This window comes from Pleurodeles waltl, chromosome 3_1 (genome assembly GCF_031143425.1).
Source record: "Pleurodeles waltl isolate 20211129_DDA chromosome 3_1, aPleWal1.hap1.20221129, whole genome shotgun sequence".
In the NCBI taxonomy this organism is placed as follows: Eukaryota; Metazoa; Chordata; class Amphibia; order Caudata; family Salamandridae; genus Pleurodeles; species Pleurodeles waltl.
Window position 1 is genome coordinate 44,438,220 of NC_090440.1, and position 27,498 is coordinate 44,465,717.

General features: G+C 49.5%; 1 protein-coding gene across 1 annotated transcript in view; it reads right to left on the minus strand.

The window, feature by feature from the left end:
* Positions 1–27,498, minus strand: part of HSD17B12 (hydroxysteroid 17-beta dehydrogenase 12) — a 367,296-nt gene that overhangs the window by 255,805 nt on the left and 83,993 nt on the right. The window contains exon 2 of the mRNA XM_069221808.1: positions 15,878–15,924. Coding sequence (XP_069077909.1) covers positions 15,878–15,924 — 47 coding nt within the window. The remainder of the gene's footprint in view (positions 1–15,877; positions 15,925–27,498) is intronic.

Genomic DNA, 27,498 nt, shown 5'->3' on the forward strand with positions numbered 1-27,498 from the left:
ATGACAGGTGGGTTTTGCAGAACGTCCGAAGGGGCGAATCCCTCCCCTTTGACACTTCGCCTTCGGCCATGCCTCCAATATTTTGCCCAACTGACAGAGGATCACTTGGCACTTCTCTGCGAGGAAGTTTTGGCTCTTTTGGCCAAGGGGACCATAGAGAGGGTTCCTGCACCAGAAGTAAGCTGTGGATGTTATTCCTGCTACTTTCTGGTGCCTAAAAAGGACAAGGGCTTACGTCCTATCCTCAACTTCAGGTCCCTAAATCTCTTCCTCAGGAAGGAGAAGTTCAAAATGCTCACCTCGGCTCAGGTACTTTCTGCCTTGGACCCACGATGGTGGCGTTGGATTTACAAAGTGCTTATTTGCATATCCCCGTCTGCCTGCCCACAGGAGCTACCTACGATTCGTGGTAGTGAATGAGCACTCCCAGTTTACCGTGCTTACCAGGCCCCTCAGGTGTTCACAAAAGTGATGGCAGTGGTTGCAGCTCATCTGCATAGGTTGGGGATTTGAGTCTTCCCCTACCTCGACGACTGGCTGTTGAAGGCGGATACACCCCAGAAAGTAGTCTCCCCCCCCCCCCCTTCAGACTTCGGCACACCTGCTGGGGTCCACTATAACCATGCCAAACTCACACCTGACACCCTCTCAGACGCTCCCTTTCGTCTGAGCTATTCTGGACACTGCGCAGTTTCGGGCCTATCCACCCGATCAACGAGTCTGGCTATGATTGCGACGTTTCAGGCTCTACCATGGATTTTGGTGAGAATGACTGAGGCTGCTGGGCCTCTTGGCATCCTGCTAGGGACACATGCCAGATGACATATGCGGGCTCTGCAGTGGGACATCAAGTTCTAGTGGGCACAGCATCAGGGGGAACTCTCCGACATAGTCCAGATCTCTGAGGGGACTGCGAAAGATCTGCAGTGGTGGCTTTCGAATCAGGAATGGGTCAAAGGCAGATCCCTCTCCCTTCCTCAACCAGAATATACAATAGTGGCAGACGTGTCACTTCTGGGATGGGGCGGCCACATGGGAGAGGTGGAGATCAGAGGCCTCTGTTCTCCGGCGGACTCTGGACTTCACATCAATCTGCTGGAGCTGCGGCCCATCAGACTTGCGTTGAAAGCATTCCTTCCCTCTATCAAAGGGAACGTGGTGCAGGTGTTCACGGATTACACCACAGCCATGAGGTACCGCAAGAAACAGGGTGGTGTGGGGTCCTGGACCCTTTGTCAAGAGGCACTGCGTCTCTGGACATGGTTGGCACATCAGGGCATTTCTCTGGTGGTTCAACATCTGGTGGGCTCTCTGAAAGCCAGAGCAGACAAACTCAGCCGTCAATGCACAGTTCACAAATGGCGTCACATCTGGAGGTGGGGCAAGGCCTCTTTCAGCAGTGGGGAGAGCCTTAGATCTGTTTGCCTCCGTAGAGAATGCACAAGCTCTGCAGTTTTGTGCGTTGGAAGTTTCCCCATCGTTTCGCGCTCGGCCATGCTTTTCATCTCGAGTGGAGCTCACGCCTCCTCTACGCCTTGCTGCTAATACCACTTCTTCTCAGAGTTCTAAAGAAGATCAAGAAAAACCAGGCCCAAGTCATTCTTGTGGCTCCGGACTGAGCACAAAGAGTGTATCCAGAGCTATTGAGCATGGCCACAGATCCTCCGATCAGACTGCCGCTTCACGAGGAACATCTGTCGCAGCAGCAGGTGATGGTTCTTCTTGCGTGGAGATTGAGTAGCAGTATTTGACAGCTTTTGACCTTCCAAAGTCTGTGATGTTATCTTGGCAGCCAGGCGTCCCTCCACCAAAACGATATATGCCTGTGGTTGGCATAAATTTGTGGCATGGTGCACGGACAAGCCTGTTGATCCTCTCTCTGCCCCTCTTTGAGGGCCTTTTGTTCATTATTTCCTTAGCCCATTAGGGTTGTGCCTTGGGCTCTCTGAAAGGCTACTTAATTGGCTATCTCAGCTTTTCTTAGATTGCCAGATCAACCTTCTCTTTTCAAATCCCCTATTGTGGGGAGAGTCCTCAAAGGTCTTACTAATTTGTATCCTTCCACTCCATTTATTATGCCTCAGTGGGACCTCAGTTTGTCCTCACTTCCCTAATGTGTGCTTCATTTGAGCCGTTACACAATTGTCCTCCGCGGCTCCTTACCCTCATTCTGTCTTTCTGGTTATTATCACCTCTGCTCGCAGAGTGAGTGAGCTTCAGGTTCTTTCTTCGAAGCCTCCATTTTTGTCTGTACAGCCTGGCAAAGTAGTGTTACACACAAGGGCCTCCTTCCTTCCCAAGGTTGTCACACCTTTTCACATGAGCCAATCCATCACTTTGCCTACTTTTTACGCCCCCCACCAATCCTTCTCATGAGGAGAGACTCCACCGCTTGGAAACAGTAGCATTGGCATTCTATCTTAATCGCATTAAAGATTTACAGGTGGATGATCAACTCTTTGTAGAGTTCGTGGGTGCGAAGACAGGGAAGGTGCTGCAGAAGTGACCCATCTCACGATGGGTGCTTCTCTACATCAAAATGTGCTACGCTTTGCCAGAGGGTTTGCGTGCTCACTCAACCAGAGCAACTGCTGCTACAACCGAGCTAGCACGCAGATGTTGTGTGCTGGACATCCATCAGGCAGCAACATGGGTGCCCTTGCACATGTTTACTAAACATTACCAACTGGACAGCCAGATCCACAGAGACGGCTACTTTGGTCATTGGGTCCTGCAGGACTTTCTAGTATGATTTTGGTTCGCAGCCCTCCTACGAGGATGGTATTGTTTGAGTATCTATTCTAAGGTAAGGAATCTGCAACTAGAAGTCTGTCAGATGAACAAGTTACTTACCTTTGGTAACGATTTATCTGGTAGAGACATTCTATTTGCAGATTTCTTACTGACCCACCCATCCTCCCTGCTTGCGAACTGATTACTATGGACAGGGATTCCCCTTTAAGGGCCTTAGCTCTGGTACCCCACTTCAGTGTTCCTCATGGCTCGCACTTTGGCATGGAAAGTCGTGAAAAGAAACTGACGTCACAGCACCGAGGCGGCGCCTATAGTCGGTCCAGACATCAACACCTAATGGCACGCAAGGGTACTGCTCGAAGAAAAGTCTCCAGGTCCAGTCTGACGTCTGGGGGAAATTTTAAGGTAAGGAATCTGCAACTAGATTAGGTCTCTACCAGATAAAGCGTCACCAAAGGTAAGTAACTTCTTCATTAAACCAAACTTGATGCTCATGTTAAATGTAATTTGATTTTTAAATAACTGGCAACTTTAGAAAGTTGCTGCTGTTACTCAAGATCTGTAGTGACCTTGTGTCTTCTGCCCTTTTAAGGGGGGGGGGGGTTGAGTGTGGGGAAAAGTCATCTTCAAAGCCCAGACAGAAGAGGTGACCTCAAGTGTCAATTGGCCAACTTCCCGTTTCAGTTCCAGGGCCACATCAATTCAGGAACCTACCTAGCAAGTTGGCAGCTACATTTGTTTGATTGCCAATGACTGCTGAAGCACTGCGTGGGAGACCGTCTCTATGCTCAAAAGTTGCTCCAGAATCTGCTGTAGCTGGGAGAGTGGTTGGAATGCAGTTTGGTTGTCGAAGACGGACACTAGCCACAGTTAAAGGGAACCACGGTTTTTGCTGTAACCAGAGACCAGTGCCAACTGTTTTCTAGCTGGACGTCAACCAAAAGACTTGGGGGGATATCAATCTTTGTGGCCAAAGTTGCCTCACTGTATTTCCAGACCGATAGTTGGCCAAAGGGAGACCCCAGTCTCTAGATGAGTATCTTCAGCATCAGTTTTACCTTCACCAGGTATGCATTTATTTTCGATGGTGGTTCACCCACAGAGCCTGGAACTGGACTACAGGTTGCAGTGACTGCAAAGTATCTGTCTTGCCAAAACTCATTGGCCCGTCACTTGCTTCCTGCTGGAGTTGGTCACCCAAAGTTGGCCGGAGTAACTGAACTCAACTTTGCCAAAGCTTTCAAAAGTTTTCCAAGTACCCGCAAACTGCAGTAGCTGCCAATGCTAGTTTGTGATTTGAATGAAAAGTAGTGATTTATTACTTGCTTAATAGTTTATATCTTGGATTTGGCTCATATTGGTTTCTGAAAAATCATAAAAGTAATGTCTATATAAATTAGTGTCCGGTTTCTATTGGGTTAGGTTTCTTTTTTAACTTTTCAGGTATTTCTAAATACATTGTCTTTGTTCCTTTGACAAAGCCCGACTGCTCAAATACACAGCTACCCAAGGTTGAGCTAAATTCTTGCAAACAAAAAAACTGATTGGACACAAGACAAGTTTGTAAGTTTATTACACTGAGGTCGCGCAACCACACCATATAATAAACACACCTCCTCACAGTTTATTGGTCTGTAAACTTTGCCATCCTTGATGGACTGGCACAAAACTTATGCAACAATAACATTTCTAAACGCTCAGAACTTAACCACTGCTCAATGAAGATGCAACAAATGTGGCAGGCAGTTTACAAGTTAAACCCTGTGCTTTCAGGTTTTGTGCAGGTTCAATGAGGATAGAAGTTAGGGGGGCAGGGGTCAAAACATTTGATTTACCAAGAACTTTAGCACAGTTTGCTTAATCTGCACAGAATGTGGCAGGGACTCAGAATGTGTAGCCTACTCTTGGTTTTCTCAAGGTCATGCAGGACCATCAGAAGCAGGAGCAGCAGATTTAAAGGAATGAAGTAAAAGAAGTATTTATTAATAAATCTGATAGTTTCATGAAATTGCACAAAATCTGGGAGAAAAGTAGGTCTAGCTACTGTTGGTTATGCCAAGTGTTGGACTTTTGCTTATGCAGGGTCATCCCCAGTCTTTTTGCCTCCTGCCTCCTATTTGTTTCTGACCTGTTGCTGTTGGCTTTTCAACTCTGAGCACTTTACCGCTGCTAACCAGTGCTAAAGTGCATATGCTCTCTGTGTAAATTGTATGTAATTGGTTTATCCATGATTGGCATATTTGATTTACTAGTAAGTCCCTAGCAAGGTGCACTAGAGGTGCCAGGGCCTGTAAATCAAATGCTACTAGTGGGCCTGTAGCACTGGTTGTGCCACCCACATAAGTAGCTCTGTAATCATGTCTCAGACCTGCCACTGCAGTGTGTGTGTGTGTATTTTTACACTGTAAATTCGACTTGGCAAGTGTACCCACTTGCCAGGCCTAAACCTTCCCTTTTCTTACATGTAAGGCACCCCTAAGGTAGGCCCTAGGTAGCCTCAAGGGCAGGGTGTGGATAAGGTAGGACATATAGTAATGTGGTTTATATGTCCTGACAGTGAAATACTGCCAATTTCGTTTTTCACTGTTGCAAGGCCTGTCTCTCATAGGATAATATGGGGGCTACCTTTAAATATGACTAAAGTGTAGATTCCCCTAGAGAGTAGATGGAAATGTGGAGTTTGGGGTCCCTGAACTCACAATTAAAAAATACATGTTTTAGTAAAGTTGATTTTAAGATTGTGCGTTTGAAAATGCCACTTTTAGAAAGTGAGCATTTTCTTGCTTAAACCATTCTGTGACTCTGCCTTGTTTGTGGATTCCCTGTCTGGGTTAGTTTGACAGTTGGGTTGTTTTTCACCTCGCACTAGACAGTGACACAAAGGGGGCTGGGGTGTAACCTGCATTTCTTGATTAGCCATCTCTGCTAGGAGGGAGGGGTGGAGTGGTCACTCATCTGAAAGGACTGTGCCTGCCTCTGACAATGCCGGCTCCGACCCCATGGTGTGTGTCTGAGGCCTTGCCTGGGCAAGGCAGGATTTCACAAGTAGGTGTGAGTCCCCTTTGAACAAAGGTGACTTCAAAGACTAAAATGGGTATAAGAAGGGCACCCAAATCTACAGACTTTAGAAACACTTCTGGAACCAAGAGGAACCTCTGCCTGGAGAAGAGCTGCTAGCTGAGGAAGAAGTGCTGCCCTGCCTGTGACTGTGCTTTGTGGAGCTTTCCTGCAGTGCTGCTTCTGTCAGAGTAAGAGGGCAAAGACTGGACTTTGTGTGCCTTCCATCTTGTGAAGAAATCTCCAAAGGCTTGATTTAGAGCTTGCCTCCTGTTGTTTGAAGTCTCAGGGGCAGCAAAGACTTCTCTCTGCCAGCACCTGGAGTCTCTGGAGAGACTCCTGCCCCGACAAGTGGTGCCCTATCCAGTCCCTGGGCCCTTGAAAGGAAAGCTGGTGGAATCCAAGGAAATCGACTTCGGACGACTTCGGACCGACGCTGCTGCTGAATCCGGTAACGCCGCCTGCACCTGACGCCGTGACCTTTGCTGGAACGCGACGCTCTTCGCAGGCCTGATGCCGCAGCAGCCCCGCTGAAGTCCGCAACTCCGTGGAAGTCGCCGCACCACATCGTGACCGATGCCGCTCGAAGTGCATGGATTCAACGTATCGCACAGACGCCGCGATTCCCGACTTCACGCATCGGCTTTTCACTCTTCACCAAAGGTACTGTACTTGGGGATCTACACGACTCCGTGTCCGGCGCCGCTGGTGTAGGCTTGTTGGGAACGACTCCGTCACGACGCCGTGCTAACATCTCATCGAAGCATTTTTGTTTCTAAGCGCTATTTTTGAGTTTAATCTTTAAAAATTAATAACTTGACTTGTGTATGTCGGATTTTAGTCGTTTTGGTCTTGTTTTGGTTAGATAAATATTTCCAATTTTTCTAAACTGGTGTTGTGTCATTTTGTAGTGTTTTCATTAAGTTACTGTGTGTGTTGGTACAAATACTTTACACCTAGCGCTCTGAAGTTAAGCCTACTGCTCTGCCAAGCTACCAAGGGGGTAAGCAGGGGTTAGCTGAGGGTGATTCTCCTTTACCCTGACTAGAGTGAGGGTCCTTGCTTGAACAGGGGGTAACCTGACTGTCAACCAAAGACCCCATTTCTAACATTGGTGATCAGCGGTTGGGATTTGGACTTTTATTTGTACTGGACATACAGTGATTAAGTGTACACTACTGTTTTGATCTCAGACCACTACGTGACCACATACTACTTGTTTGGTGATCTTTCATTTTTCTCTTAAGGACTCCTTTTTGTTCTACTTCCATGATTTTGCTGATCCCTTGACTGATTCTTTTTACTTCATTGGGAACTTGTTTTCTGCCGTTGGAATTTTGCACTTGTTGCCATCATGTCTCAATCTGGAGATGCAACAGCTGGAGCGGTGTTTGAATTAGGAAAACTGAAGAGGTACTCAGTTGCTCAATTGAAACAGTTCTGTGAAGATCTTGCCGGTCACGTTAAGAGCTCTGCCAGGAAGGGGGAGCTGCAAGAGGCATTGAGGGCCTGGGTGACAGCCAAGGAAGCTGGGGGGCACACAGAAGATATGGATGGGAAAGTGCAGAGTCTACACCGTGGTGTATTAGAGGTACCTGTTACACCTGGGGGGAGGTTCTCCAGGAGTGGTAGTGGTAAGTCCTCTAAGGGTCTGACTCCTAAAGATGTGCAGGACAGACAGGCAGAAAGGGCTTGCCGGTTGGAGGCAGAAAAGTTGAGGATGCAAAGGGAGTACGACAAGTGGGTAAGGGACTTCGAGATAAAAAGGATGATTTATGCTTACGAGCTTAAATTGAAAGAGCTGGAAGTCATGAGGGCTGAGTCCAGCTGGAATGGTGGCAGCAACAATTGTATATCCAGTGCTGCTGAAGAAGTGCACATGCCCAGAGATGTGGTGCCCTACTTGAGGGAGGGAGTTAGCACACGCCAGGAGGTTCAGGGGTATGAGGTAGCTCCAGTGATGCACAGGGTCCCTGAGGTGGATTGGGGAACTGGCATGGGGAGTCATATTCCTACTGGTGGGAGGGACACTCTACTGACTTTAGGTGAGAGTGACAGGGAGAGGGGTTCCCCCAAGGTAGAAGTCCTGGTTATGGAGTGTGAAGACATCCCAGAAGAGTGTGGGTTGAGTGTCCGGGACAGTCAGGTACTGTCTCACCAGTCTCAGGAGGGTGATGTGGGGTACTTTTCCAAAGCAGAGTCACTGGATGGATGGGTGAAGGGTACTTTGGTTAATTCATGTAAGGGGCTGAGTGATGTAATTGCTGGAGAGCATATGTCTAGTCCTTATTTTCCAGAGCTACGCCAACACCAGGTGGAGTGTGAGTTCTCTGACCCCAGGGAGCTTACAATGGAGGCAGACCTCTTGCGGAGTACCAGAGAGTCTGAAGAGGCATTTGGGGGGGCTCCTGAGAGGAGTGGTCTAGGTATTTCCCAACCAGGTGAGGTAGGGAAGGATTGTAGTGTCCCAGGTAGGTCCCAGTGTAGTGGGATGGGTGAGGGACCCCATGTCCAGTCTCTGAGGAGAGGGAATGGGGATGGGGATGGGCTGAGGTCCAAGGTGCCCGAGATACGGTCCCAGGTCCTGGAGGGTTCCATGAGGAAATACCAGGAGGGGAGCCTAGCCTGTACCATAGGGCCATCTGTTGAGGGAGATCCCACAGTATCAGGAGAACTTGGGGGGGCGGCTGTAGCCAGCGTCCCACCAGTTCAGGTGTCTGGCAGTACCACTCCTAGTGAGGGGGTGCAGAAGTCCAGACAGAGGGTTGAGAGGGGGTTGCGGACCCCAGTGGAGAACCTAGAGGGTCAGGGATCAGCTCTGAGAGCAGAGCCCCCCAGGAATGACCTTGGTGAGACCATTTCTGAGTTGGGGGTGAATCCAGACTGTCAGATGGGCAGAGGTCAGGGGACCTGCGCCAGCCAGACTCGTGTGGCCCTTGGGGACAGTGTGTCCCTTGAGGGGGGTAAGTGTGCCCCCCTGGAAGTCCTGGTATGCCAGGCAGTGGTTAACCCGCAGGGTGGTGACTGGGTTGGATGACCAGGTTCAGAGGGTAAACTCCGACGTGGTGGGGGTTTAGTATGCCCCCCAGGAAATCCTGGGTTGCCAGGCAGTGGTCCAGTCTGTGGTACAGACCCTGGACTGGAGGATCAGGTGCAGGGGGTAAATCCTGACCTGAAGGGGTGGGCGGTTTGCCCAATCACCCCCCCCCTGGTGTGATTTCAAGGGGTACTCTCCCTGAGGGGGGGGGGTGCAGAACCCCGAGAGTAGGGGCAGGGGAGAAAGAGCCTCACCCCAGGCCCCAGTGCAATCTAAGGGTACAGACCCTGGATTGGAAGGCCAGGTTCAGGGTGTCCCCCCTGACCTGGAGGAAGGGGCTACTGCTAACAGGGCCCCTAGCATGTTGTCTTCTGGGGGGGGCCACTCCTAGTTGGGGGCTGCAGGACCCCAGAAGGGAGGGCAGGGGGAGGGAAGCCTCACCCCTGGCCCTAGTCCAACCTGAAGGTACAGACCCCAGGTTGGAGGACCAGTTGCAGGTTAACATCCCTGCACTGGTGGAAGAATTGTGCAGGACTGCTTCTACAAGCACCCTGACAGTTTTTGACTCTGGGGGTGCTGCTTCTGCAAGGAGGGTACAGAGCCCCAGAGGGGAGGACCAGGGTCAGGTTGTCATCCCTGACCTGGTGGAAGAGAGAGTGGTCAAGGGGTGCCAGGCACCTGGGGCTACTGCCCCCCACTCTCCGCAGTCACAGTGCTTGGAGAGGCCTGAGGTCGGGCTCTCCTCCCCGACAGTTGTCTGGGGCCACTGTGGCTTGCTGTCCTGGTGGACAGAGTTGCCCCGGGGGGGGGGGGGGGGGGGGGGGGGCTGGGACGAGAGTAACACCCCGGGGGTGGAGTGGGCAACACCACTTTGTTGACCCTGGTGGTACTATCTGCCCAATGCAATACATCTGTGAGCAAAGTAAAGTTAGGCGCTGCACAGATGGTGTCTGCAGATGTGCAGATGTGGAGAAGGGTTCCCCATGGGTTAGCTTAGTGGGCCCTGAGAGTATGGACAAAGGGATCCAACTGGAGTCAGGAAGTCGTAGAACTGGAACATGCCCCTGCTGTTGTGGGCCTGGGTCCTTGTTCTATCGCCCAAAGCAGGGAAGTACATCAAGGTATTGATTGTTCTCCCCTGGCTTTAGGATGGTAGGGGGTCGTGTTGGACTTTTGCTTATGCAGGGTCATCCCCAGTCTTTTTGCCTCCTGCCTCCTATTTTTTTCTGACCTGTTGCTGTTGGCTTTTCAACTCTGAGCACTTTACCACTGCTAACCAGTGCTAAAGTGCATATGCTCTCTGTGTAAATTGTATGTAATTGGTTTATCCATGATTGGCATATTTGATTTACTAGTAAGTCCCTAGTAAGGTGCACTAGAGGTGCCAGGGCCTGTAAATCAAATGCTACTAGTGGGCCTGCAGCACTGGTTGTGCCACCCACATAAGTAGCTCTGTAATCATGTCTCAGACCTGCCACTGCAGTGTCTGTGTGTGTATTTTTACACTGTAAATTCGACTTGGCAAGTGTACCCACTTGCCAGGCCTAACCCTTCCGTTTGCTTACATGTAAGGCACCCCTAAGGTAGGCCCTAGGTAGCCTCAAGGGCAGGGTGCAGTGTATGGATAAGGTAGGACATATAGTAATGTGGTTTATATGTCCTGACAGTGAAATACTGCCAATTTCGTTTTTCACTGTTGCTAGGCCTGTCTCTCATAGGATAATATGGGGGCTACCTTTAAATATGATTAAAGTGTAGATTCCCCTAGAGAGTAGATGGAAATGTGGAGTTTGGGGTCCCTGAACTCACAATTAAAAAATAAATCTTTTAGTAAAGTTGATTTTAAGATTGTTTGTTTGAAAATGCCACTTTTAGAAAGTGAGCATTTTCTTGCTTAAACCATTCTGTGACTCTGCCTTGTTTGTGGATTCCCTGTCTGGGTCAGTTTGACAGTTGGGTTGTTTTTCACCTCGCACTAGACAGTGACACAAAGGGGGCTGGGGTGTAACCTGCATTTCCTGATTAGCCATCTCTGCTAGGAGGGAGGGGTGGTCACTCATCTGAAAGGACTGTGCCTGCCTCTGACAATGCCGGCTCCGACCCCCTGGTGTGTGTCTGAGGCCTTGCCTGGGCAAGGCAGGATTTCACAAGTAGGTGTGAGTCCCCTTTGAAGAAAGGTGACTTTAAAGACTAAAATGGGTATAAGAAGGGCACCCAAATCTACAGACTTAAGAAATACTTCTGGAACCAAGAGGAACCTCTGCCTGGAGAAGAGCTGATCGCTGAGGAAGAAGTGCTGCCCTGCCTGTGACTGTGCTTTGTGGAGCTTTCCTGCAGTGCTGCTTCTGTCAGAGTAAGAGGGCAAAGACTGGACTTTGTGTGCCTTCCATCTTGTGAAGAAATCTCCAAGGGCTTGATTTAGAGCTTGCCTCCTGTTTGACGTCTCAGGGACAGCAAAGACTTCTCTCTGCCAGCACCTGGAGTCTCTGGAGAGACTCCTGCCCCGACAAGTGGTGCCCTATCCAGTCCCTGGGCCCTTGAAAGGAAAGCTGGTAGAATCAAAGGAAATCTACTTCGGACCGACGCTGCTGCTGAATCCGGTAACGCCGCCTGCACCTGACGCCGTGACCTTCGCTGGAACGCGATGCTCTTCGCAGGCCCGACGCCGCAGCAGCCCCGCTGAAGTCCGCGACTCTGTGGAAGTCGCCACACCACGTCGTGACCGATGCCGCTCGAAGTGCACGGATTCAACGTTTCGCACAGACGCCGCGATTCCCGACTTCGCGCATCGGCTGGTTTTCACTCTTCACCAAAGGTACTGTACTTGGGGGTCTACACGACTCCGTGTCCAGCGCCGCTGTTGTCGGCTTGTTGGGAACGATTCCGTCACGACGCCGTGCTAACATCTCATCGAAGCATTTTGGTTTCTAAGGGCTATTTTTGAGTTTAATCTTTAAAAATTCATAACTTGACTTGTGTATGTCGGATTTTTGTTGTTTTGGTCTTGTTTTGTTTAGATAAATATTTCCTATGTTTCTAAACTGGTGTTGTGTCATTTTGTAGTGTTTTCATTAAGTTACTGTGTGTGTTGGTACAAATACTTTACACCTAGCGCTCTGAAGTTAAGCCTACTGCTCTGCCAAGCTACCAAGGGGGTAAGCAGGGGTTAGCTGAGGGTGATTCTCTTTTACCCTGACTAGAGTGAGGGTCCTTGCTTGAACAGGGGGTAACCTGACTGTCAACCAAAGACCCCATTTCTAACACCAAGTATTAAACAGACTGGTCGGGAGAGGGGTCAAGATAAACATCCATACCTTTGGTAACACTCGTTCTTGTAGAGACTATCTAGCCGCAGATTCTTCACCTTTTGAACATTCCCCCAGTGGCACACCGAATCCATAACATTTTAATAAGTATCTTGGCGCGTCATCAAATGTCACCATCCAGCTCCTCGCCAACACCAATCCATTATGAAAGTGACATGCGAGCCTGTATAGACACCTCCTCTTCTAACAGAGGTCAGCTGCTTTTGAGGCGGTCCGCATTCCCAAATGCATAGCCCCAAGATAAAGATGGTTGTGACCAGAGTGCAGACTCATAGAATTTAGATCTTACCAATGGATAAGAGTCCAATCACAGAACAGAGAGACTGGGTGGTCAGTGAGGAATCTGTTTCTAGATAGAGTCTTTATCAGAAGAACAAGTTACTTACCTTGGGTAATGATCTTTCTGGTAGACTTCTAGTGGCAGATTCCTCACCTCATCTGAATCGATAACAAAGCAGTACCTAGTTTGTGGCTGGTGGGTGAATGGACTGAAACCAGTAAGCCCTGTAGAAAAGAGTGGGTGAAAAGCCTTTCAACAAACCTGGCTGTCCAGAAAATAGTGCTTCGTGAACGTGTGGAGGGGCGAGCACGTAGTTCTTCCAGAGGCTGCTTTTTAGCCAATACACAGCAGATCTTAATGCAGAACATGATCCAGCGGGAGAAGGTCCTCCGGCAGACTGTCTTGTCTTTTCGCTCTAGAGAACCGGACAAAGAGCTGATCGCCTATTCGGTGTTCCTTGGTATAATCAGTATTAAAGCTTAACACTCTTCTAGGATCCAAGAGATGGAGCCTCTTTTCCTTCTTAGAAGGGTGAAGTGGAACATAGAACACCTGCAGGGTGATCGTTTGAACAACATGGAACAGAGTCCGGACTAGTTAGAAATGATGCTCACGTCTGCAAAACCAGTTTATCTGGGAACAAGTTAGTTTGGGAACAAGTAGTGTATGGTGGACTGACAGAGCCTGAATCTCACTCCGTGGCAGTGCCAAGGTGATCACAACGAGGATCGCCCTTTTAATAATGAGGAACTATAAGGGACAGCTGTGAAGCACCTCAACGGATTGCACATCAAATAAGTGAGGACCAGATTATGGTCTCATTAGATCATTTGATGAGGCTTTGCGCCATCTCCGGGATTTGGTCATTTTAAGAAGGGGTGAACTATGCCCAAAGCAAAGCCCTGCCAGGTAAGAGAAAAAGCGAACAGAACATCAGATAACTTAACCCGGAAAAGGTTGATCTGGTGTGCCCGCACCAAACCACCAATTTGTCCCAATGACAGGGGTAGACTGTTTTTTGTTGCAAGTCCAGTCAGAAGGACGTCATCGGAGAACCCAGCTGAACACAGCCACACCTGACGGGAACGATGTCCAAGCCACAACAAATCATGAACCTGGCAGCATCACAACCACCTTGAATAACTTGAGTGAGGATTGGTGGGAGATCTTTAGGTACACCAGGGAGGACTTGTGCCTTCGTGTCGCAAAGGGTGTGGAAATAGAATGTTACCAGGCAGCTGGTATTTAGTGATCAGAGCCCCAGACTGGTAGAAGAAAATATTAGTTTCCATCTGCTGAGACACCTTATCAGGAGATAAAAAAGAGGGGTTAAACCAAACCTGCTAATGGAGGATTACACCAATAGGCTTTAGAGGGGGTGGGAGCTACAAGAGAAATGCAGGTTTGTGTGAAGGATGATGTTTCCTGGCAATTTGTCTATAGACTGGAGGTCAAGTACTTTGGCTGTCCAACGCATTATTCTAGCATGTGAAGTTGATTCTTTTGTGACTGTTCCAGGTTGAGAGAGTAGGCCAGTTTCCGCAGGTGGTATCAAGACCGCTATAAGTCATTGTACCAATTGTCATCGTACCAATTGTCATCCTGAGAGGGCAGAGTGAACTTATCGCCCGGGGCACAGCTGTAGTCTGAGCATACCAAAAAAAAGAATAATGGAGTTTTCCCTTGTGGAGGCAGCAGCTCAAGTGGGAAGGGGGAGTGGCGCTTCTAGTGATAGGGAGCATGACTTCAATAGAGGTCAGACTGGCGTTGACTTAGAGAGGACTATCAGAATCACGCCCTCTTCCAGTGTCTCTAGATTCAGCATCGGTGTCAAACTGCCCTGGGCTGGTGTGGGTCGTGGTCCCAGAGGCAAGATGAGCTTGGAGGGTCCAATTAGCTCTGAATGCACACTCACTGGGGTACTACAGATGCGGGGTCTCTAGGCTTCTTGAGGCCTGAAGCACACCAGATGGAGCAGATAGGGCTTGGAGGAGCATGGCTTTGCAGAACTCTTCAATCTGTGGTGGCGTGCCCGTCAGCCCAGGTAACGCTGGTGGTCCCAGACCCAGGTGCAGGGTCAGCTCCACAGCAGGACAAGTTTGGGAACAAGACAGTGTTGCGAATCCGTGACGAAACCTTTTTAGGCTAATAAGTGGTGCGAGATCTTGCTTCGGTGTTTTGTGCACCCTCTAACTTAAAGGACGATTTTGGGCGCAACATAATCAGCCGTTAGAGTGGCTTTATCGACTCCGGGAATGGACACCTTAGTGCGGACTGTGACTTGGAGCTGTCCTGTTGAGTTTATGCTTGGTGATGTAAAGCTTCACCTTGTGGTCCCCGATGAGTTTCAGGTTCATAGACCGGAGTCACTACAGGTCTTGGATTTGTGACTCAACCTCAATACCACAGGCATACCTGGTGGAAATGTGGCAGACACATTTGTTTTCAACAGTCCCTACAGGGGTTTAAACCGGTCGGTTTTGTGGGCATATGGTATGCACACTGAATTATTACTATTATTTTTAGGTAAATATCTCAGAAGAGAGCTCCACATCTGGTGGCGCAGAAGGAAAGGACCTGCTGGCAGCCCTCAGGGGTGGTGCTTACAAAGGCTCAGCTCCTCATTTCTGGATCAGAACAGTCTGCAGAGCCAGACAGCGCCACCCGACAGCAAGCCAAGGTACTGCTGAAGACTGTCCGGATCCAGTTTGAGGCCTGTGCAACATTCAAGAGGTGAGGAATCTGCAGCTGGAAGTCTCTGTAAGACAAATGGGGACAATTCAAGTTTCATTCACTAATAACTTTGGTGCTGTTTGAGGGATCTCGTGGAAGCTCGCACGTGAGCTGACTGCAAGGAAAGCAGCCCTCGCTGCTCACGGCTTGGAGAGTCTGGGTCCAGGGCCTGGACGAAGCTCACCATTAAAGAAAGCTGCACACTAAGGACAGCGAAGGAGACACGTGACAAGTAGGAAAGGACCAGCCCCTATCAGTGAGACCAGTAGGGCAGGCACAGCACAAGTAGGGAGGCAGATGCTCAGAGCACTCACTGCAGCACAGGTAAGAGCCACAGGATCAGGACAGTGAGTAAAACAAGCGCCTCACAGCAGATACAAGCGCTCACTTGTGTACGAAAGCAGAAGATTATTACAGAGAGCAGGCACTAACTGATGACGGACAGCTCAATCACAACAGAAACCTGCCCAGCGAGAGCAGCAGCACAGCACAGGTAGGGCATGCATGAGCCGAGGGCAGAGTGCAGCAGGGAAACAGCAAGCAACACAGGCGCACGTCAGAGCAGGGAGAGGCAGGACACTAGGAGGCATGCACTGCACGCAGGACAGGGGAGCACGTTTCCAATGCCTTCAACCACATGCAGTGCTGCACCGCACCCTTGGAGCTAGAGCTAAAGGTCCCCAGACTTACCTCGTGTGCATAGGCCTTCCCGATCCCGTCCGTAGCGCCAGTGACAACTGCAGGGAGAGGAGACAGAAGAACAGTGAGTTCATCCACTACACCCTGTGATCCTCGGCAGCCCGCCGCTAAGCATCACACATCCTGCCTGAGGGTTACTTTGAATATTGTTCTGATACATTTCAGATCGTGTGGGGGGGGGGGGGGGGGGGAGAGAAAATAACACCCCCCACAATACTTAAGTGTTTTTCTAAGGAGCCTGTTGATGCCGAATCGCCAAATACCAGGGCTGCCCTGCTCGGACTGCAACTCATGCCTCTTCTCCACCCCCCCCCGTACCCTCCCACACACACACACTGTCTCCTTGACATTGTGCAGGTTGTTTCCCCCCTCCTCTTCCCTCTTCCCGGGGAACCACTGCCTGGAACCCTGCGCGCCCAGAGGCTTCAGTGCAAGATGCTTGTGCAAAAGGCGGGAGAGCGAGTGTAGCCACCATCTGTCTGTGCTTGTGCCCCAGGCCACGTAGAGCCTGCCGGGCCGAGCTGGAGGAGCTGTCAGAGTCGAACCACTGCACGCCCTCTGCCCACCTCCCCCAAAACCACTGCACGCCCTCTGACCACCTCCCCCAAAACCACTGCACGCCCTCTGACCACCTCCCCCAAAACCACTGCACGCCCTCTGACCACCTCCCCCAAAACCACTGCACGCCCTCTGACCACCTCCCCCAAAACCACTGCACGCCCTCTGCCCACCTCCCCCAAAACCACTGCACGCCCTCTGCCCACCTCCCCCGGCTCAACCACCGCCCAACCACCTCCCGCGCTCAACCACTGCACGGCCTCTGCCCGCCTCCCCCAAAACCTCTGCCCGCCTCACCCAAAACCACTGCACGGCCTCTGCCCGCCTCCCCCAAAACCACTGCACGGCCTCTGCCCGCCTCCCCCAAAACCACTGCACGGCCTCTGCCCGCCTCCCCCAAAACCACTGCACGGCCTCTGCCCGCCTCCCCCAAAACCACTGCACGACCTCTGACCACCTCCCCCCAACCACTGCACGACCTCTGACCACCTCCCCCGCTCAACCACTGCACGACCTCTGACCACCTCCCCGCTCAACCACTGCACGACCTCTGCCCACCTCCCCCCCCCCCCCCCCAAACCACTGCATGGCCTCTGCACGACCTCTGACCACCTCCCTCGCCCTTCCCTCCCCCTCCCTGGTCTCTGCTTCAGCCTGGGACTGCAGGAGTTTCCACTGCTCTGAGTGCAGTGTGAAAATGTGCATCTACGCCTGCTTGGCTGCCTGCAGCAATCTTGCATTTATTTCAGCCCCAGCCGCAGGCACTTCAAGGACAAGGCCTCAGATTATGACACGGCTTGGCGTGAAGCGAGTGATCCCAGATTTCTGGGTGGTGTTGGTTAGTTCTTTTAGCTAACATTTGAAACTGGGGACATAAAGAAAACCAACACTTTGTTGGGCAAAAGACCCAGGAAAAAAGGCAAACACACAAACGATGATTTCTCTGTTAGGTCAAGTGTCCCGTTAGGCCAAGAGCTTCAGACAGTCTGGAAGCCAACGACTGACAACTGAGCTTGAAAGTTATATCCGGGTGAACCACACTGGAGACACAGCTCAGACCCTCGGTTAAAGAGGTCTGCTGCAGGGTGTGCAGTCCATTCCCGATCTGCTCAACACAATTTCCAATTCAAGACCTAATTAAAAGTTATCTTTGAGAAATGGATGGCCAGAGCAATACTCCACAAAACATTATTGAAGTGTGTTGACTTTATCAACTGTAGTCAAATCTACTTCACACAAAGAAATCCATGGAATGAAACATCTCCTTTCCGCGTGCAATGACGCAAAGGACTAACTTCTAAGCTTTATGGAAGGCAGACTGTTTGCAGAGGAAACAAACATAAGTTGGCAGCAGGCTGGAATAGACTAGTGCATCAAAGCATTGACAGCGAACTGAGAATAACTCGTGACAGTTACTGGGCGAGTTAAATAACGCGACAAGAGTGGTTGAAGTGCAGTTCCCACAGATGGCAGACAGTGCTCTGCTGGTTGGAATACACTTACAGATTTGGGTAATGACACAGATTTCTTGCCCTGATGAAGGCACCTGACCAACTTAGCTGCTTTGTAAGCTGAAACATGTCCTCTCTCTATAAATAGTGAATTCCTTCCACCGATTTTGTAATGCTGTGTGAGGTTAGTTAGCACCAGCAAATTTTGCATTTAACAGATTTAAAATAGTTCTGTGCATGTGTCTCAGAAGCACTAGCAGCAGTGCGGGGTTGCTAAGAAGATGTAGAGTTCAAAAAGTGGATGGCCGGCACTACAGGAGGCAGTAGAATAAGAGGACAATAGAAAGTTTGTAGGAGCTGCCTCCCACCTGGTCTCTGACTGCTCACTTGTGAGGAAAGCCACCTTTTAGAACATTATCGGTTCATATATACACACATGCCCTTCCATAAAAAAAAAAAACACAAGTCAGGTCAGTAATGGTGCGTGTTGTAAAGTGCCCTTTTTTGGATGGTCACTCCCCCACTTATTGCTGTCAGATGCTGTGGTTTTTGGCAGAGTGCACTGTTCCATGAGTGAGGGCTTATGTGCAGTAGCACATATGCCCACATTTAAACTGCAATGCTGGCCCGAGGAACCGGCAGTCCATTGGAAAACATGGGCTGGCATCGGACCACTGCTCAGATGTCCAGCTCTGCAATGGCTCAGCCGAATCATGTTGTGTTTGGTATCAAACACTGTGCTTTTTAACCCTCAACATGTTGCCCACGTTTAGGATTAAAAAGCAGATGCCCAGGTGGCACCCTTACAGGGTGCCCACCAAGTACCCGGGTCCTGTACTGTTTTGACAGGCTTTCCTGAGCCGCTGTCGCCACAGACAGAAGACTGACCACCTGCTGGTCAGACATAAGCTTGACCTCCTGCTGGTCGTGCTAGCACCTTGGCAGGACGTAAAACAAAGGACCTGGGCAGGAAGGAGGTCCCACCTCCTCCCCCCCCCCCCCCAGGCTGGCTAGTGACATTCGCTTAAGGGCGGTGAGCCTCAAAGCCTTCCCCGCCTTTGATGTGTCGAGAGCTGTCACACCCCTCCACCGCTTAGGGTGGACTAGGAGGTCTGCACAGCAAAGGAAGGGTTCTACCATCTTGGCAGACCCTAGGAATAGTGGGTTCTGGGTAGAAAGTGACACCTTTAAATGCCCCCTAAAGCCGGATTTAAAGGGCTCCCTGGCCCAGAACTTGGATCTTACCAGGACAAGAAGAAAGAAGCACAAATAGACACCTGCACAAACAGGACCTGGACTCCAGCCCCAGCACAAAGAGGACAGAGTGGCTTACGGAGCCCAGTACTGGGACCGTGTCCCCAGCGTGTGCTTGTGGTGAAAATCTGTTGGTCCCAACCAGAGGGATCCCTGTGGACACCGAAACCCAGAGGAAGACTCCAGTGACTGGTGGCACCAGTCCCCTGCAAACTGCAGGAGTAAGGAAGTGCAGAGGACGAAGAACTGCAACCCAACGGGCTCTCTGTGCCTGAGCCCAAAGAAACTTTGTCCAGCATCTAAGGAGTAGGAGTGAGGCCTGTGCCTCCTTTCAAGCATCTACTCCCCACCAAACGTTTGCAGCTACCAGGGCTTGCCTGTCACCTGCACAGAAACCCAAAGGACACACGACATTCACCTACTCTAGAGCAACCCCTCCCCAACATAGGGACCAACATTGCCTGCCCCTCCTCCCCCCCCCCCCCATGGGCTGGCAGCCCAAAGGAAGTGACTTTGACTGAAGCAGCAAAGCAGCTTTGGCACGACCAGCCTAGTAAATCGACAGCTAGGAGCTAACTCTGCACCCAGAGCCACCAGACGAGATGGTGTAGATCCAAGCATCGAATCCTGGTCCCCCCCAAAGAACTCTACACCCGAAAGCTAGGGTGAGAGTCCACTCCCAAGTCCAGTTTTGCAACGGAGTGCAAAACGCACCAGCCACTACGGACCATTCAGTACCGAAGGACAGCCAAGCCTTGCTACAGTTGGCCACTGCAACAACAAAAAGGACCTTCAGAGAAATATCTTCCGAGTCCAGAACTGTGATAGTGAGGACACAACATTCACTCCACTTGAACAGTAGCAGTGTTATGGTTCAGTGAGACATGGTGACCAACTAACATAGAACAAAGTCATTTGCAGACTGTCTTTTTCACCAGGTTGAGGCCAATCAGTATTCACCAGTGTTTAGAGAGATCTAACATACATATAACTGTGAATATTAATGTGTTTGATGGTATTGAATGAGACTTTAGCTACCTGGGCACAACCATCTCTAGCCGCCCATTAGGCGTAATAATGAGGTTTTGCACTTACAATGTGTTGGAAGGTGGATTATTGTAGATGCAGGTAGGTACCTACAGCTAGCAATAAGGTCACAATCACACGTAAGGCCCAGTAAAGATCTCAATAACTTAATCCTTGCTTACCCCTTGGTAGCCTAGCTGCAACCAGACAGGCTTAATTTAGAAGACAGGTGTGTAAAGCATTTAAAACCACTATTATATTAAATAAGACACAAAAATATATTTCCTATTGTTGTAAACTGGCTTGGGATTTTTATTGTGTTATGATCAAATGACACCAAAAAGACAAAAACACACACACCACAACGTAGGGAACCAGAGATATGAATTTTTAAAGATGAAATCAAAATGTGCTTTCTAGTGCTTAAAATAAAAAAATATCTATATCTATATCAATAGCCTCAACATTTGAGGCCGTCCGCGATGGAGCCCAAGTCGGACACTCTGAGGAGGGAGGCCTAGATTAAAGTGTTACCTTTGTTCTTAGAGCTGGTCTCTCTTCAGCAGGGCAGGTTTGGAGTCATCAATGGCTGCTTGATCCAGCACGAGGCCTTGATCAAATCCTGGAAGACTCTACGACGACAGAGAGCTCTGGAGCTTCAGCGGGGCAAACCTGAAATCCAGGCCACGTTGCGGATCAACATTGCTGACTTGACTGAGACAGGATGGTTCACGTATGGAGCCCGTTTGCCACAATTTCTCCAAATAGTCTCAAACTTCTTGATCTTCTTCCAGAAGGTCATGGTGGGGTTCCAAAAATGTCCACAACACCAAAACAAGGTTCCAGAGTTTGAGTTGCTTGAATGAGACTACAGTTCCCACAATGCACCAGGCAAATACTTAAATGTCCAGGTGAAGGTGGTCAGCTGGGTCGTTCTTAGTGGTGATGATTCAGGGAGTCTACTCTTTCAACTGTCCAGGGAAGGCAAAGTCCTTTTTGGACTGAAGACCAAAGTGTGCAGTAGGTGTAGTCCTTAAGGGTGCAGTCCTTTCCTGTGCACTCCAAGGGTCCAGCAGGGCAGTCCTCAGAGTTTCAAGGCAGAGATCCAAGTAGCTGGGCAGCCTCCCACTTTTATCCATGCTTCTGGAGCGACAAGGTGGGGCACCCCCGACCAATGGGGTAAAGGGTGCTACCCTCAGGCATGACCACTACCTCCAAAGTGTGGCATATTTCAGTCCTAGAAAGCACTGGTTTGTGAAAAACCAAAATGGACAAAATCTCTCCTGGATGTTAAGGTCTGGCTAACCCAACCTACTGGTGTGGGTAACTTTCCCTAACATGCCCCTTCTAGACCCTCTGCTAATTCAATTACTGGGGCCTACATGTGGCAGAGGGTGCAGGAAATGGGGAGATCTGGTTTCTGTCCCAACCGTCTCTCCCTCCTTTGAAGACCAGTTTGGCCACCCAGCCCCATTCCTGCTCTAGCATCTGCTGCTGCATCAGCCACTGTCTTAGCCAAGGCGACTTCACACCTCATCAGGCAGCTTGGCCAGTCTGTCAAAGGCCGACCAATCAGAAGAGGTTACTACAAGGCTAACTTTAGGAAAGAGTTCTAAAACTCCTCCCCTTTGATAGTTTTAGTAAATCCAACATTGGCATGTTGGACTTATTCTGTTAATATAACACCTTGAATTATATTTTTAGCTCAATCTCAAAAGCAAGACTTCAAAAAAATGTTTTAAAGCCTTCCCATGTTAGCCTAAGGAGCTAATGCACTACAATGGGGAAAACAAAATTGGCAGATTTCCCCCTCACCACTGCACATAAAACACCATTTATAAATTCCCTGCTTATAATTACAAGGCACCCTACCCCCTGGGGCACCTAGCAAAGGCCTTAGAGGTGACAGACAACAATAAGGTAGTTTAAGACTTTGGAAGTACCTTGAATTCCAAAATAGAGTTTGCATATATTTTTTATTTAAAAGCAGACTGAAAAGCAGGGCTGACCTTTAAAATGACAACAGGCCAAACAGTGCATTAAATGTACTGGGCCTCTAAACCTACATGCCCTACCATATACTAGGGACTTACAGGTAGTTTGTCAGTACAACTGTGATTATACCCAAAGTACCATGTATTTTTAAATCAGCATAGGCCCTGGGTCTGGTTAGGAGAGCACACATCACAACCAGTCGGAAAATTAGCATGTAGTAGTCGAAATGGGGGTAAGAAAGTGGGGGGAACGCTGTAAAAGTCGTGGTCTGTCACACAACGCATAGAACCGAGTGGAGAATACCTCAGAGTGCTTAACGTCCACGGACTGAAGAGTCACAATGGTTTGATGCCCGCTGTTACAAAGCTACGACGGCTTTCCAAGTGGGCACACTGGGTTCGTTTAAGTGGACAGCTGGTACTCGTGCAACCAGAAGGGACTAAAGTTACCACCGATGCTTTGACTAGAGGAGCCCTATTTAATAAGCCAATGTTGCCAAATTCAACAGATTCCAATTGAGGAATACGGCAGAATTTGTTGAGCTCGTCTACTGGGTTTCCGCAAGCTATGACCAGGGCGGTGGGTGAATCGCCCCTTTTCCCAAGGTATGCTGCTGGTGGGACACGGATACATCTATATACACGAGTCGAAAAAGTGATTCAACACTTTCAAGATGGGTAATAATGGGGTGAGGTACAACTTGTGAAAAAAAACCTGGGGATCTCTCTCGGTCTAAAGACGCAGAAAGGCCCAGGGTATAGCCGAGGACTGCCCAGGCCCAAGCCAAGGAGACATGGAGGGCGTCAAGGGCAGAGCAGGACAGAGGACCACAGAACTTAGGCACTGTAAATACCGAGCAGAAACAGCAGCGGGTCCTCTGCGGGCAATGCCTGCTGCGGCATGGAGGCACAAGACCCCCGAGCATCCCACACACCCGCAGCCGGAGAGGCAGCTAAGAATACTCCATTCACTTCGCCCTCTACTTACAGGGAACAGCTATTTTTAGCCAGACCCAATCAACCTTATCGCAACGAGGCATCAAAAATAGAGCGCGTTCGGCTGGGAGCCGAGGCGCTATTTATAGCCGCTCTGGTCTATTTCTTGCCATCAAGGATGCGGCTTCTGGTCGGTGCCCCCGGGCGCTCGGCTATTCTGGGCCGCTCCTGCCAGTGACCCCCCCCCCCCGCCCAAACAGACACCTGAGCGCCCCGACGCTCGACTGATTAAAGATTAATAGCGCCAAGCAGTCGTGACAGCTGCCTTTCGTCGGGGGAGAGGGAGGTAAACACGGGGTGACCGGGACCCGCTTCAGTATTCCTCCTGAGATCCGGTGCCTGGGAAGAAAGGGGCTATTTCGGGGCCCTTTGTTGCTAAAAATACACATCCTCGATGGTCGAGCTCACGAGTTTTAGAGCCGCTCCCCTCGCAGCTCGAGTTTGTGGGAGAACAAAGCGCCTGTGCGTGCTGAGGGCTTCAACCAGCTGCATTTACATGAAAGCAAAGCATCCCTACCCAGGGCTGTAGTTGGGGGGATAAACAGCCCCATCACGGTGCAGAAGTGCCTTTTAGAGGCCGAGGGGGTGGGAACAGGAGGGCCCTGGATGCAGGGCGCCGCTAGGCCAAAGGTCACCGATGCAGCCGACCGTGCAAGTGCTTCGAGGCCTGCAAGAGGTGCAGACAGCACATCACATCAGGAGGGGACCACATCACTTGAGAATAACTATAGTACCTACTCCACGACAAACCACAATGGTTAAACCATCAATAAAGCTCATTAAAAGGAGCCAGGAGTTGAGTATGCAGAAAGAGGTGAGGAAAGGAGCGGGATTGCTTTCAGACCCCCCCCCCGACATCCCGACAACCTGCAGCTTACCTGGATGACCCCCGCCCCCCTTCCCTTAAGCGCACCTCTGCAGTGCACCCACTTCTGTGCTGCGGCACTGAAAGCATCAGATGGGCTCCACAGCAGAAACAGAAATACTGCTGCACTCCAGTGGAGTAGAGCAGTGGTTCCCAACCTGTGGTCCGGGGACCCTTGGGGGTCCGCGAACCCTCCTCAGGGGGTCCGCAACTGCTTAGAAAATTAAATAATATTAACAGAATAGGTCCCCAGCTTTCAGTAATGACTCATTGGGGAGTCCCCAGATTCCAATAATGATTCAGTGGAGGTCCCCGGATTCCAGTAATGATAAAGTGGGGGACCACAGAAGTCAAAAGGTTGGGAACCACTGGAGTAGAGAACACAGGCCCCCGGGGTGTAGAGAAGAGGTCGGACCGCTGACCAGTGCACGAGTAAGTCATTTAGGGCCAGTTATACAAAGCTTTTTCAACACACAAAACAGGCGTTTGCAACCGTTTTGTACCAAAAAAAATAATAATAAATAAAATTGTTGTACCAAGCCCTCTTTGCAACTCCGTAAATCATTACCAAATCGCAAACTGGGTTTGCCCTTCGGTATTATAAAAGGCGTGTTTAGGGCATCCCTTCTAATGCAGAACCGCAATGGTTTGTGTGAAAGTTTTGCGACCGAAATGCGGTGGCAAAAAATTAGCATTTTACCACCAACTTCAAGTTGGTGGTAACCCATTCGCAAATGGAAAGGGTTCCCAAAGGATTTTTTTTTCCATTTGAGTGGTCCCACAGACCAATGCCTATTCCAAAAACAAGCATTTGCAACGCAATCGGTCTCACATTCGCTCCAGTTAGAGCTATTGACGTAAATTCCTAACTGGACTTTTCTTGCTACATTAATTAAAAATGAAAAACATTAGTTGACAAAAGCAAGCCGATTCAAAGCGCCATGGGCCGCTAGGAGCATGAGCGCGAAGGAGAGGCACAAAAGGAAAAAGTAAGTTTGCTCACAGTCAAACATATCAGCAGTCATGCAATTATACATGTAACAGGGTCAGTCTGCAAGGCAGTAACAACCTCCCCAAGGAGAGACAAAGCATTTACCAATGATGATAAAGGATTTCTGAAAGGCAAGCACATGAATGAGCGAAAGCGATGGGTGTGGTTCAAACCGCACAATTCTAACAGTTCAAAGAGCTTGTGAACTTACTAAAAATGAAAAGAAAACTTCATTTTGAAACACATCCTGTTTTCCTTTGAGAAAAAACGGGCTGCATATAATTTTGTTATTTTTAAGGAATCAGACATGGCGGTCTGCTGACCCCAGCAGGCCACCATTTCTGTTATTTTAGTGACTCCAGTCGGAAAGTGAGACCTACCTCATGCACTAGGACTCACACACATTGGTGCATGGGGGTTGGCAATTAGCAAATAGAAAAATCACAAAAATGCACTATTTGGTAATCACAAACCAGTCCCTATGTACATCTGGCCCATAGTTCGCATGTCTCAAGTAAAGTCTGAACTCACGTCCTTGCGCCCACCTCAGAGTATCTTTCAATGGTACACGTATACCCCCGGCTAGCAAGTTTAAGTTGGGGCGCCGGAGAGCATCCTGGCTGCAAAGTGACCCCAATAGGGCACAAGAGAACAGTGTCTGCTCCAGGGGGTGAAATGTCTTCTGTCACACAGTGGTTGGGTGGTAGCCCCGAGGGTCAGAGTTCAGATCCTTCAAAGTCCAGTATGGGAAGGGAGAAGGGCTTGAGGCACAGGGCATGAAGACACCATGGGTGGAGAGTGGTCACAGCAGTAGATTCCAGGACTCCGGCAAAGGGCAAAAGATACTATGGCTGATGACGAGAACTCTGCGCACAGTTGAACATTTCAAATGGCACCAATGGAATAGAAGACAACCCCGCAAAACTGCAGGGCCTTATTCAAGACATTTCATAGCAGGAATCTCACCAGATGTTCTGAGAATCTGTTAGACCAGCCTCCTCGAACACCTCCAGATTTGCTCCGGTGCAAATCTTGTTTTATTAAATACAAAGCATTCTGCAGATGATCTTGTGCTCATCTAGTTTTTGCAGCACTTCAGAGACCTCTATGCAAATGATTCCCAACCTGTAATCAGGGGACCCCTGGTGGTCCACGAAGCCTTCTCAGGGGATCCGCAACTGCTTAGAAAACTACATATAAACAGATTAGGTCCCTAGCTTTCAGTAATGACTTGGTGGGGGATCCCTGGATTCCAATAATGATTCAGTGGGGGGTCCCCGGGTACTGGTAATGATACAGTGGGGATCCACAGATGTCAAAAGGTTGGGAACCGCTGCTCTATACATCTGTATATTTCAGCAAGCGCAAATAATGGCGAGTAAAAGGAATGCTGTATTGAAGCTGTGTAGGGCATCGCTGAAGTGTTCCACAACAAATTTAAGCCTATCAGTGCGTGTCGGTCAATGGCTGACACACACACACACACACCCTCCCTGGTGCAGGCCATAGCCAATGGTTGACACCAGGGTGTTTTTTTTTTTTTTTATTTAAAAAAAAAAAATGTAAATCCCTTTAGGAGGCACAGAAGAGCTGCTGTGTCTCCGACACCCACCCGCCCATCTGTGACATCAGAGGACCGCAAGGCGCGCTGATGGGTCAGTTTGTTTCCTCCACAGGAGCAAAAAAGCAGCAGGTACAGCCACTTACTACTCCGGTGGGGGAAAACATGACCAAAAAGGCCCTCCCCATCTTTCAGGAAGGCCTGGTTTGAAAGAGGATATTCTTCCCTTTAAAACAAGGGTTTCCTGGGTGTAGATCGCAGCCGCATCTACACAAATGACCCCGTTCTGAATTCAGAATTTTGTCTACTTTTAATAAATGTTTAGCTCTCCGGGATCCACCATTGGTTTCACACCCATTTCTATCACTAACTGGAAGGAGGCTGAAAGCACACAAAAAAAAATATATATATAGTAAAAAAATGGGTAAGTCTTGGTAAAATGCCAAAACTGTGTTGAAAAATGCGGTTTCATGATTAAAGTCAGCCTGTTCCTGAAAGCTGGGAAGATGTTTTTAGCGCCACAAACCCTTTGTTGATCCCATTTGCAAGGAGGAAAAAAAAAAAAAAAGATGCTTTCTCCTGCAGCACTTTTTTCCCCATTCCTCCCCTCCCCCCCAGAAAAAATGTAGCTGTATTTTGGGTAATTTTTCGGTCTACTCCAGGGAAACCCACAAACTCTGGGTACCTTTAGAACCCCCGGTATATTTGGAAAAATAGGACGTAAATTTGGCTTGGATAGCTTATGTGGACAAAACTTTATGGGGGCCTAAGTGCAAACTACCCCAAATAGCCAAAAAATGGGCCCAGCAGCTAAGGGCTTTAGAGGATTGTGCCTTTACTAACCTGTTTGGGATTGTGGAGGGTTGGGTAAGAGTGGGGAGTAGAAGGGGTGCCAAGGATGGACAAGATGTTCTAC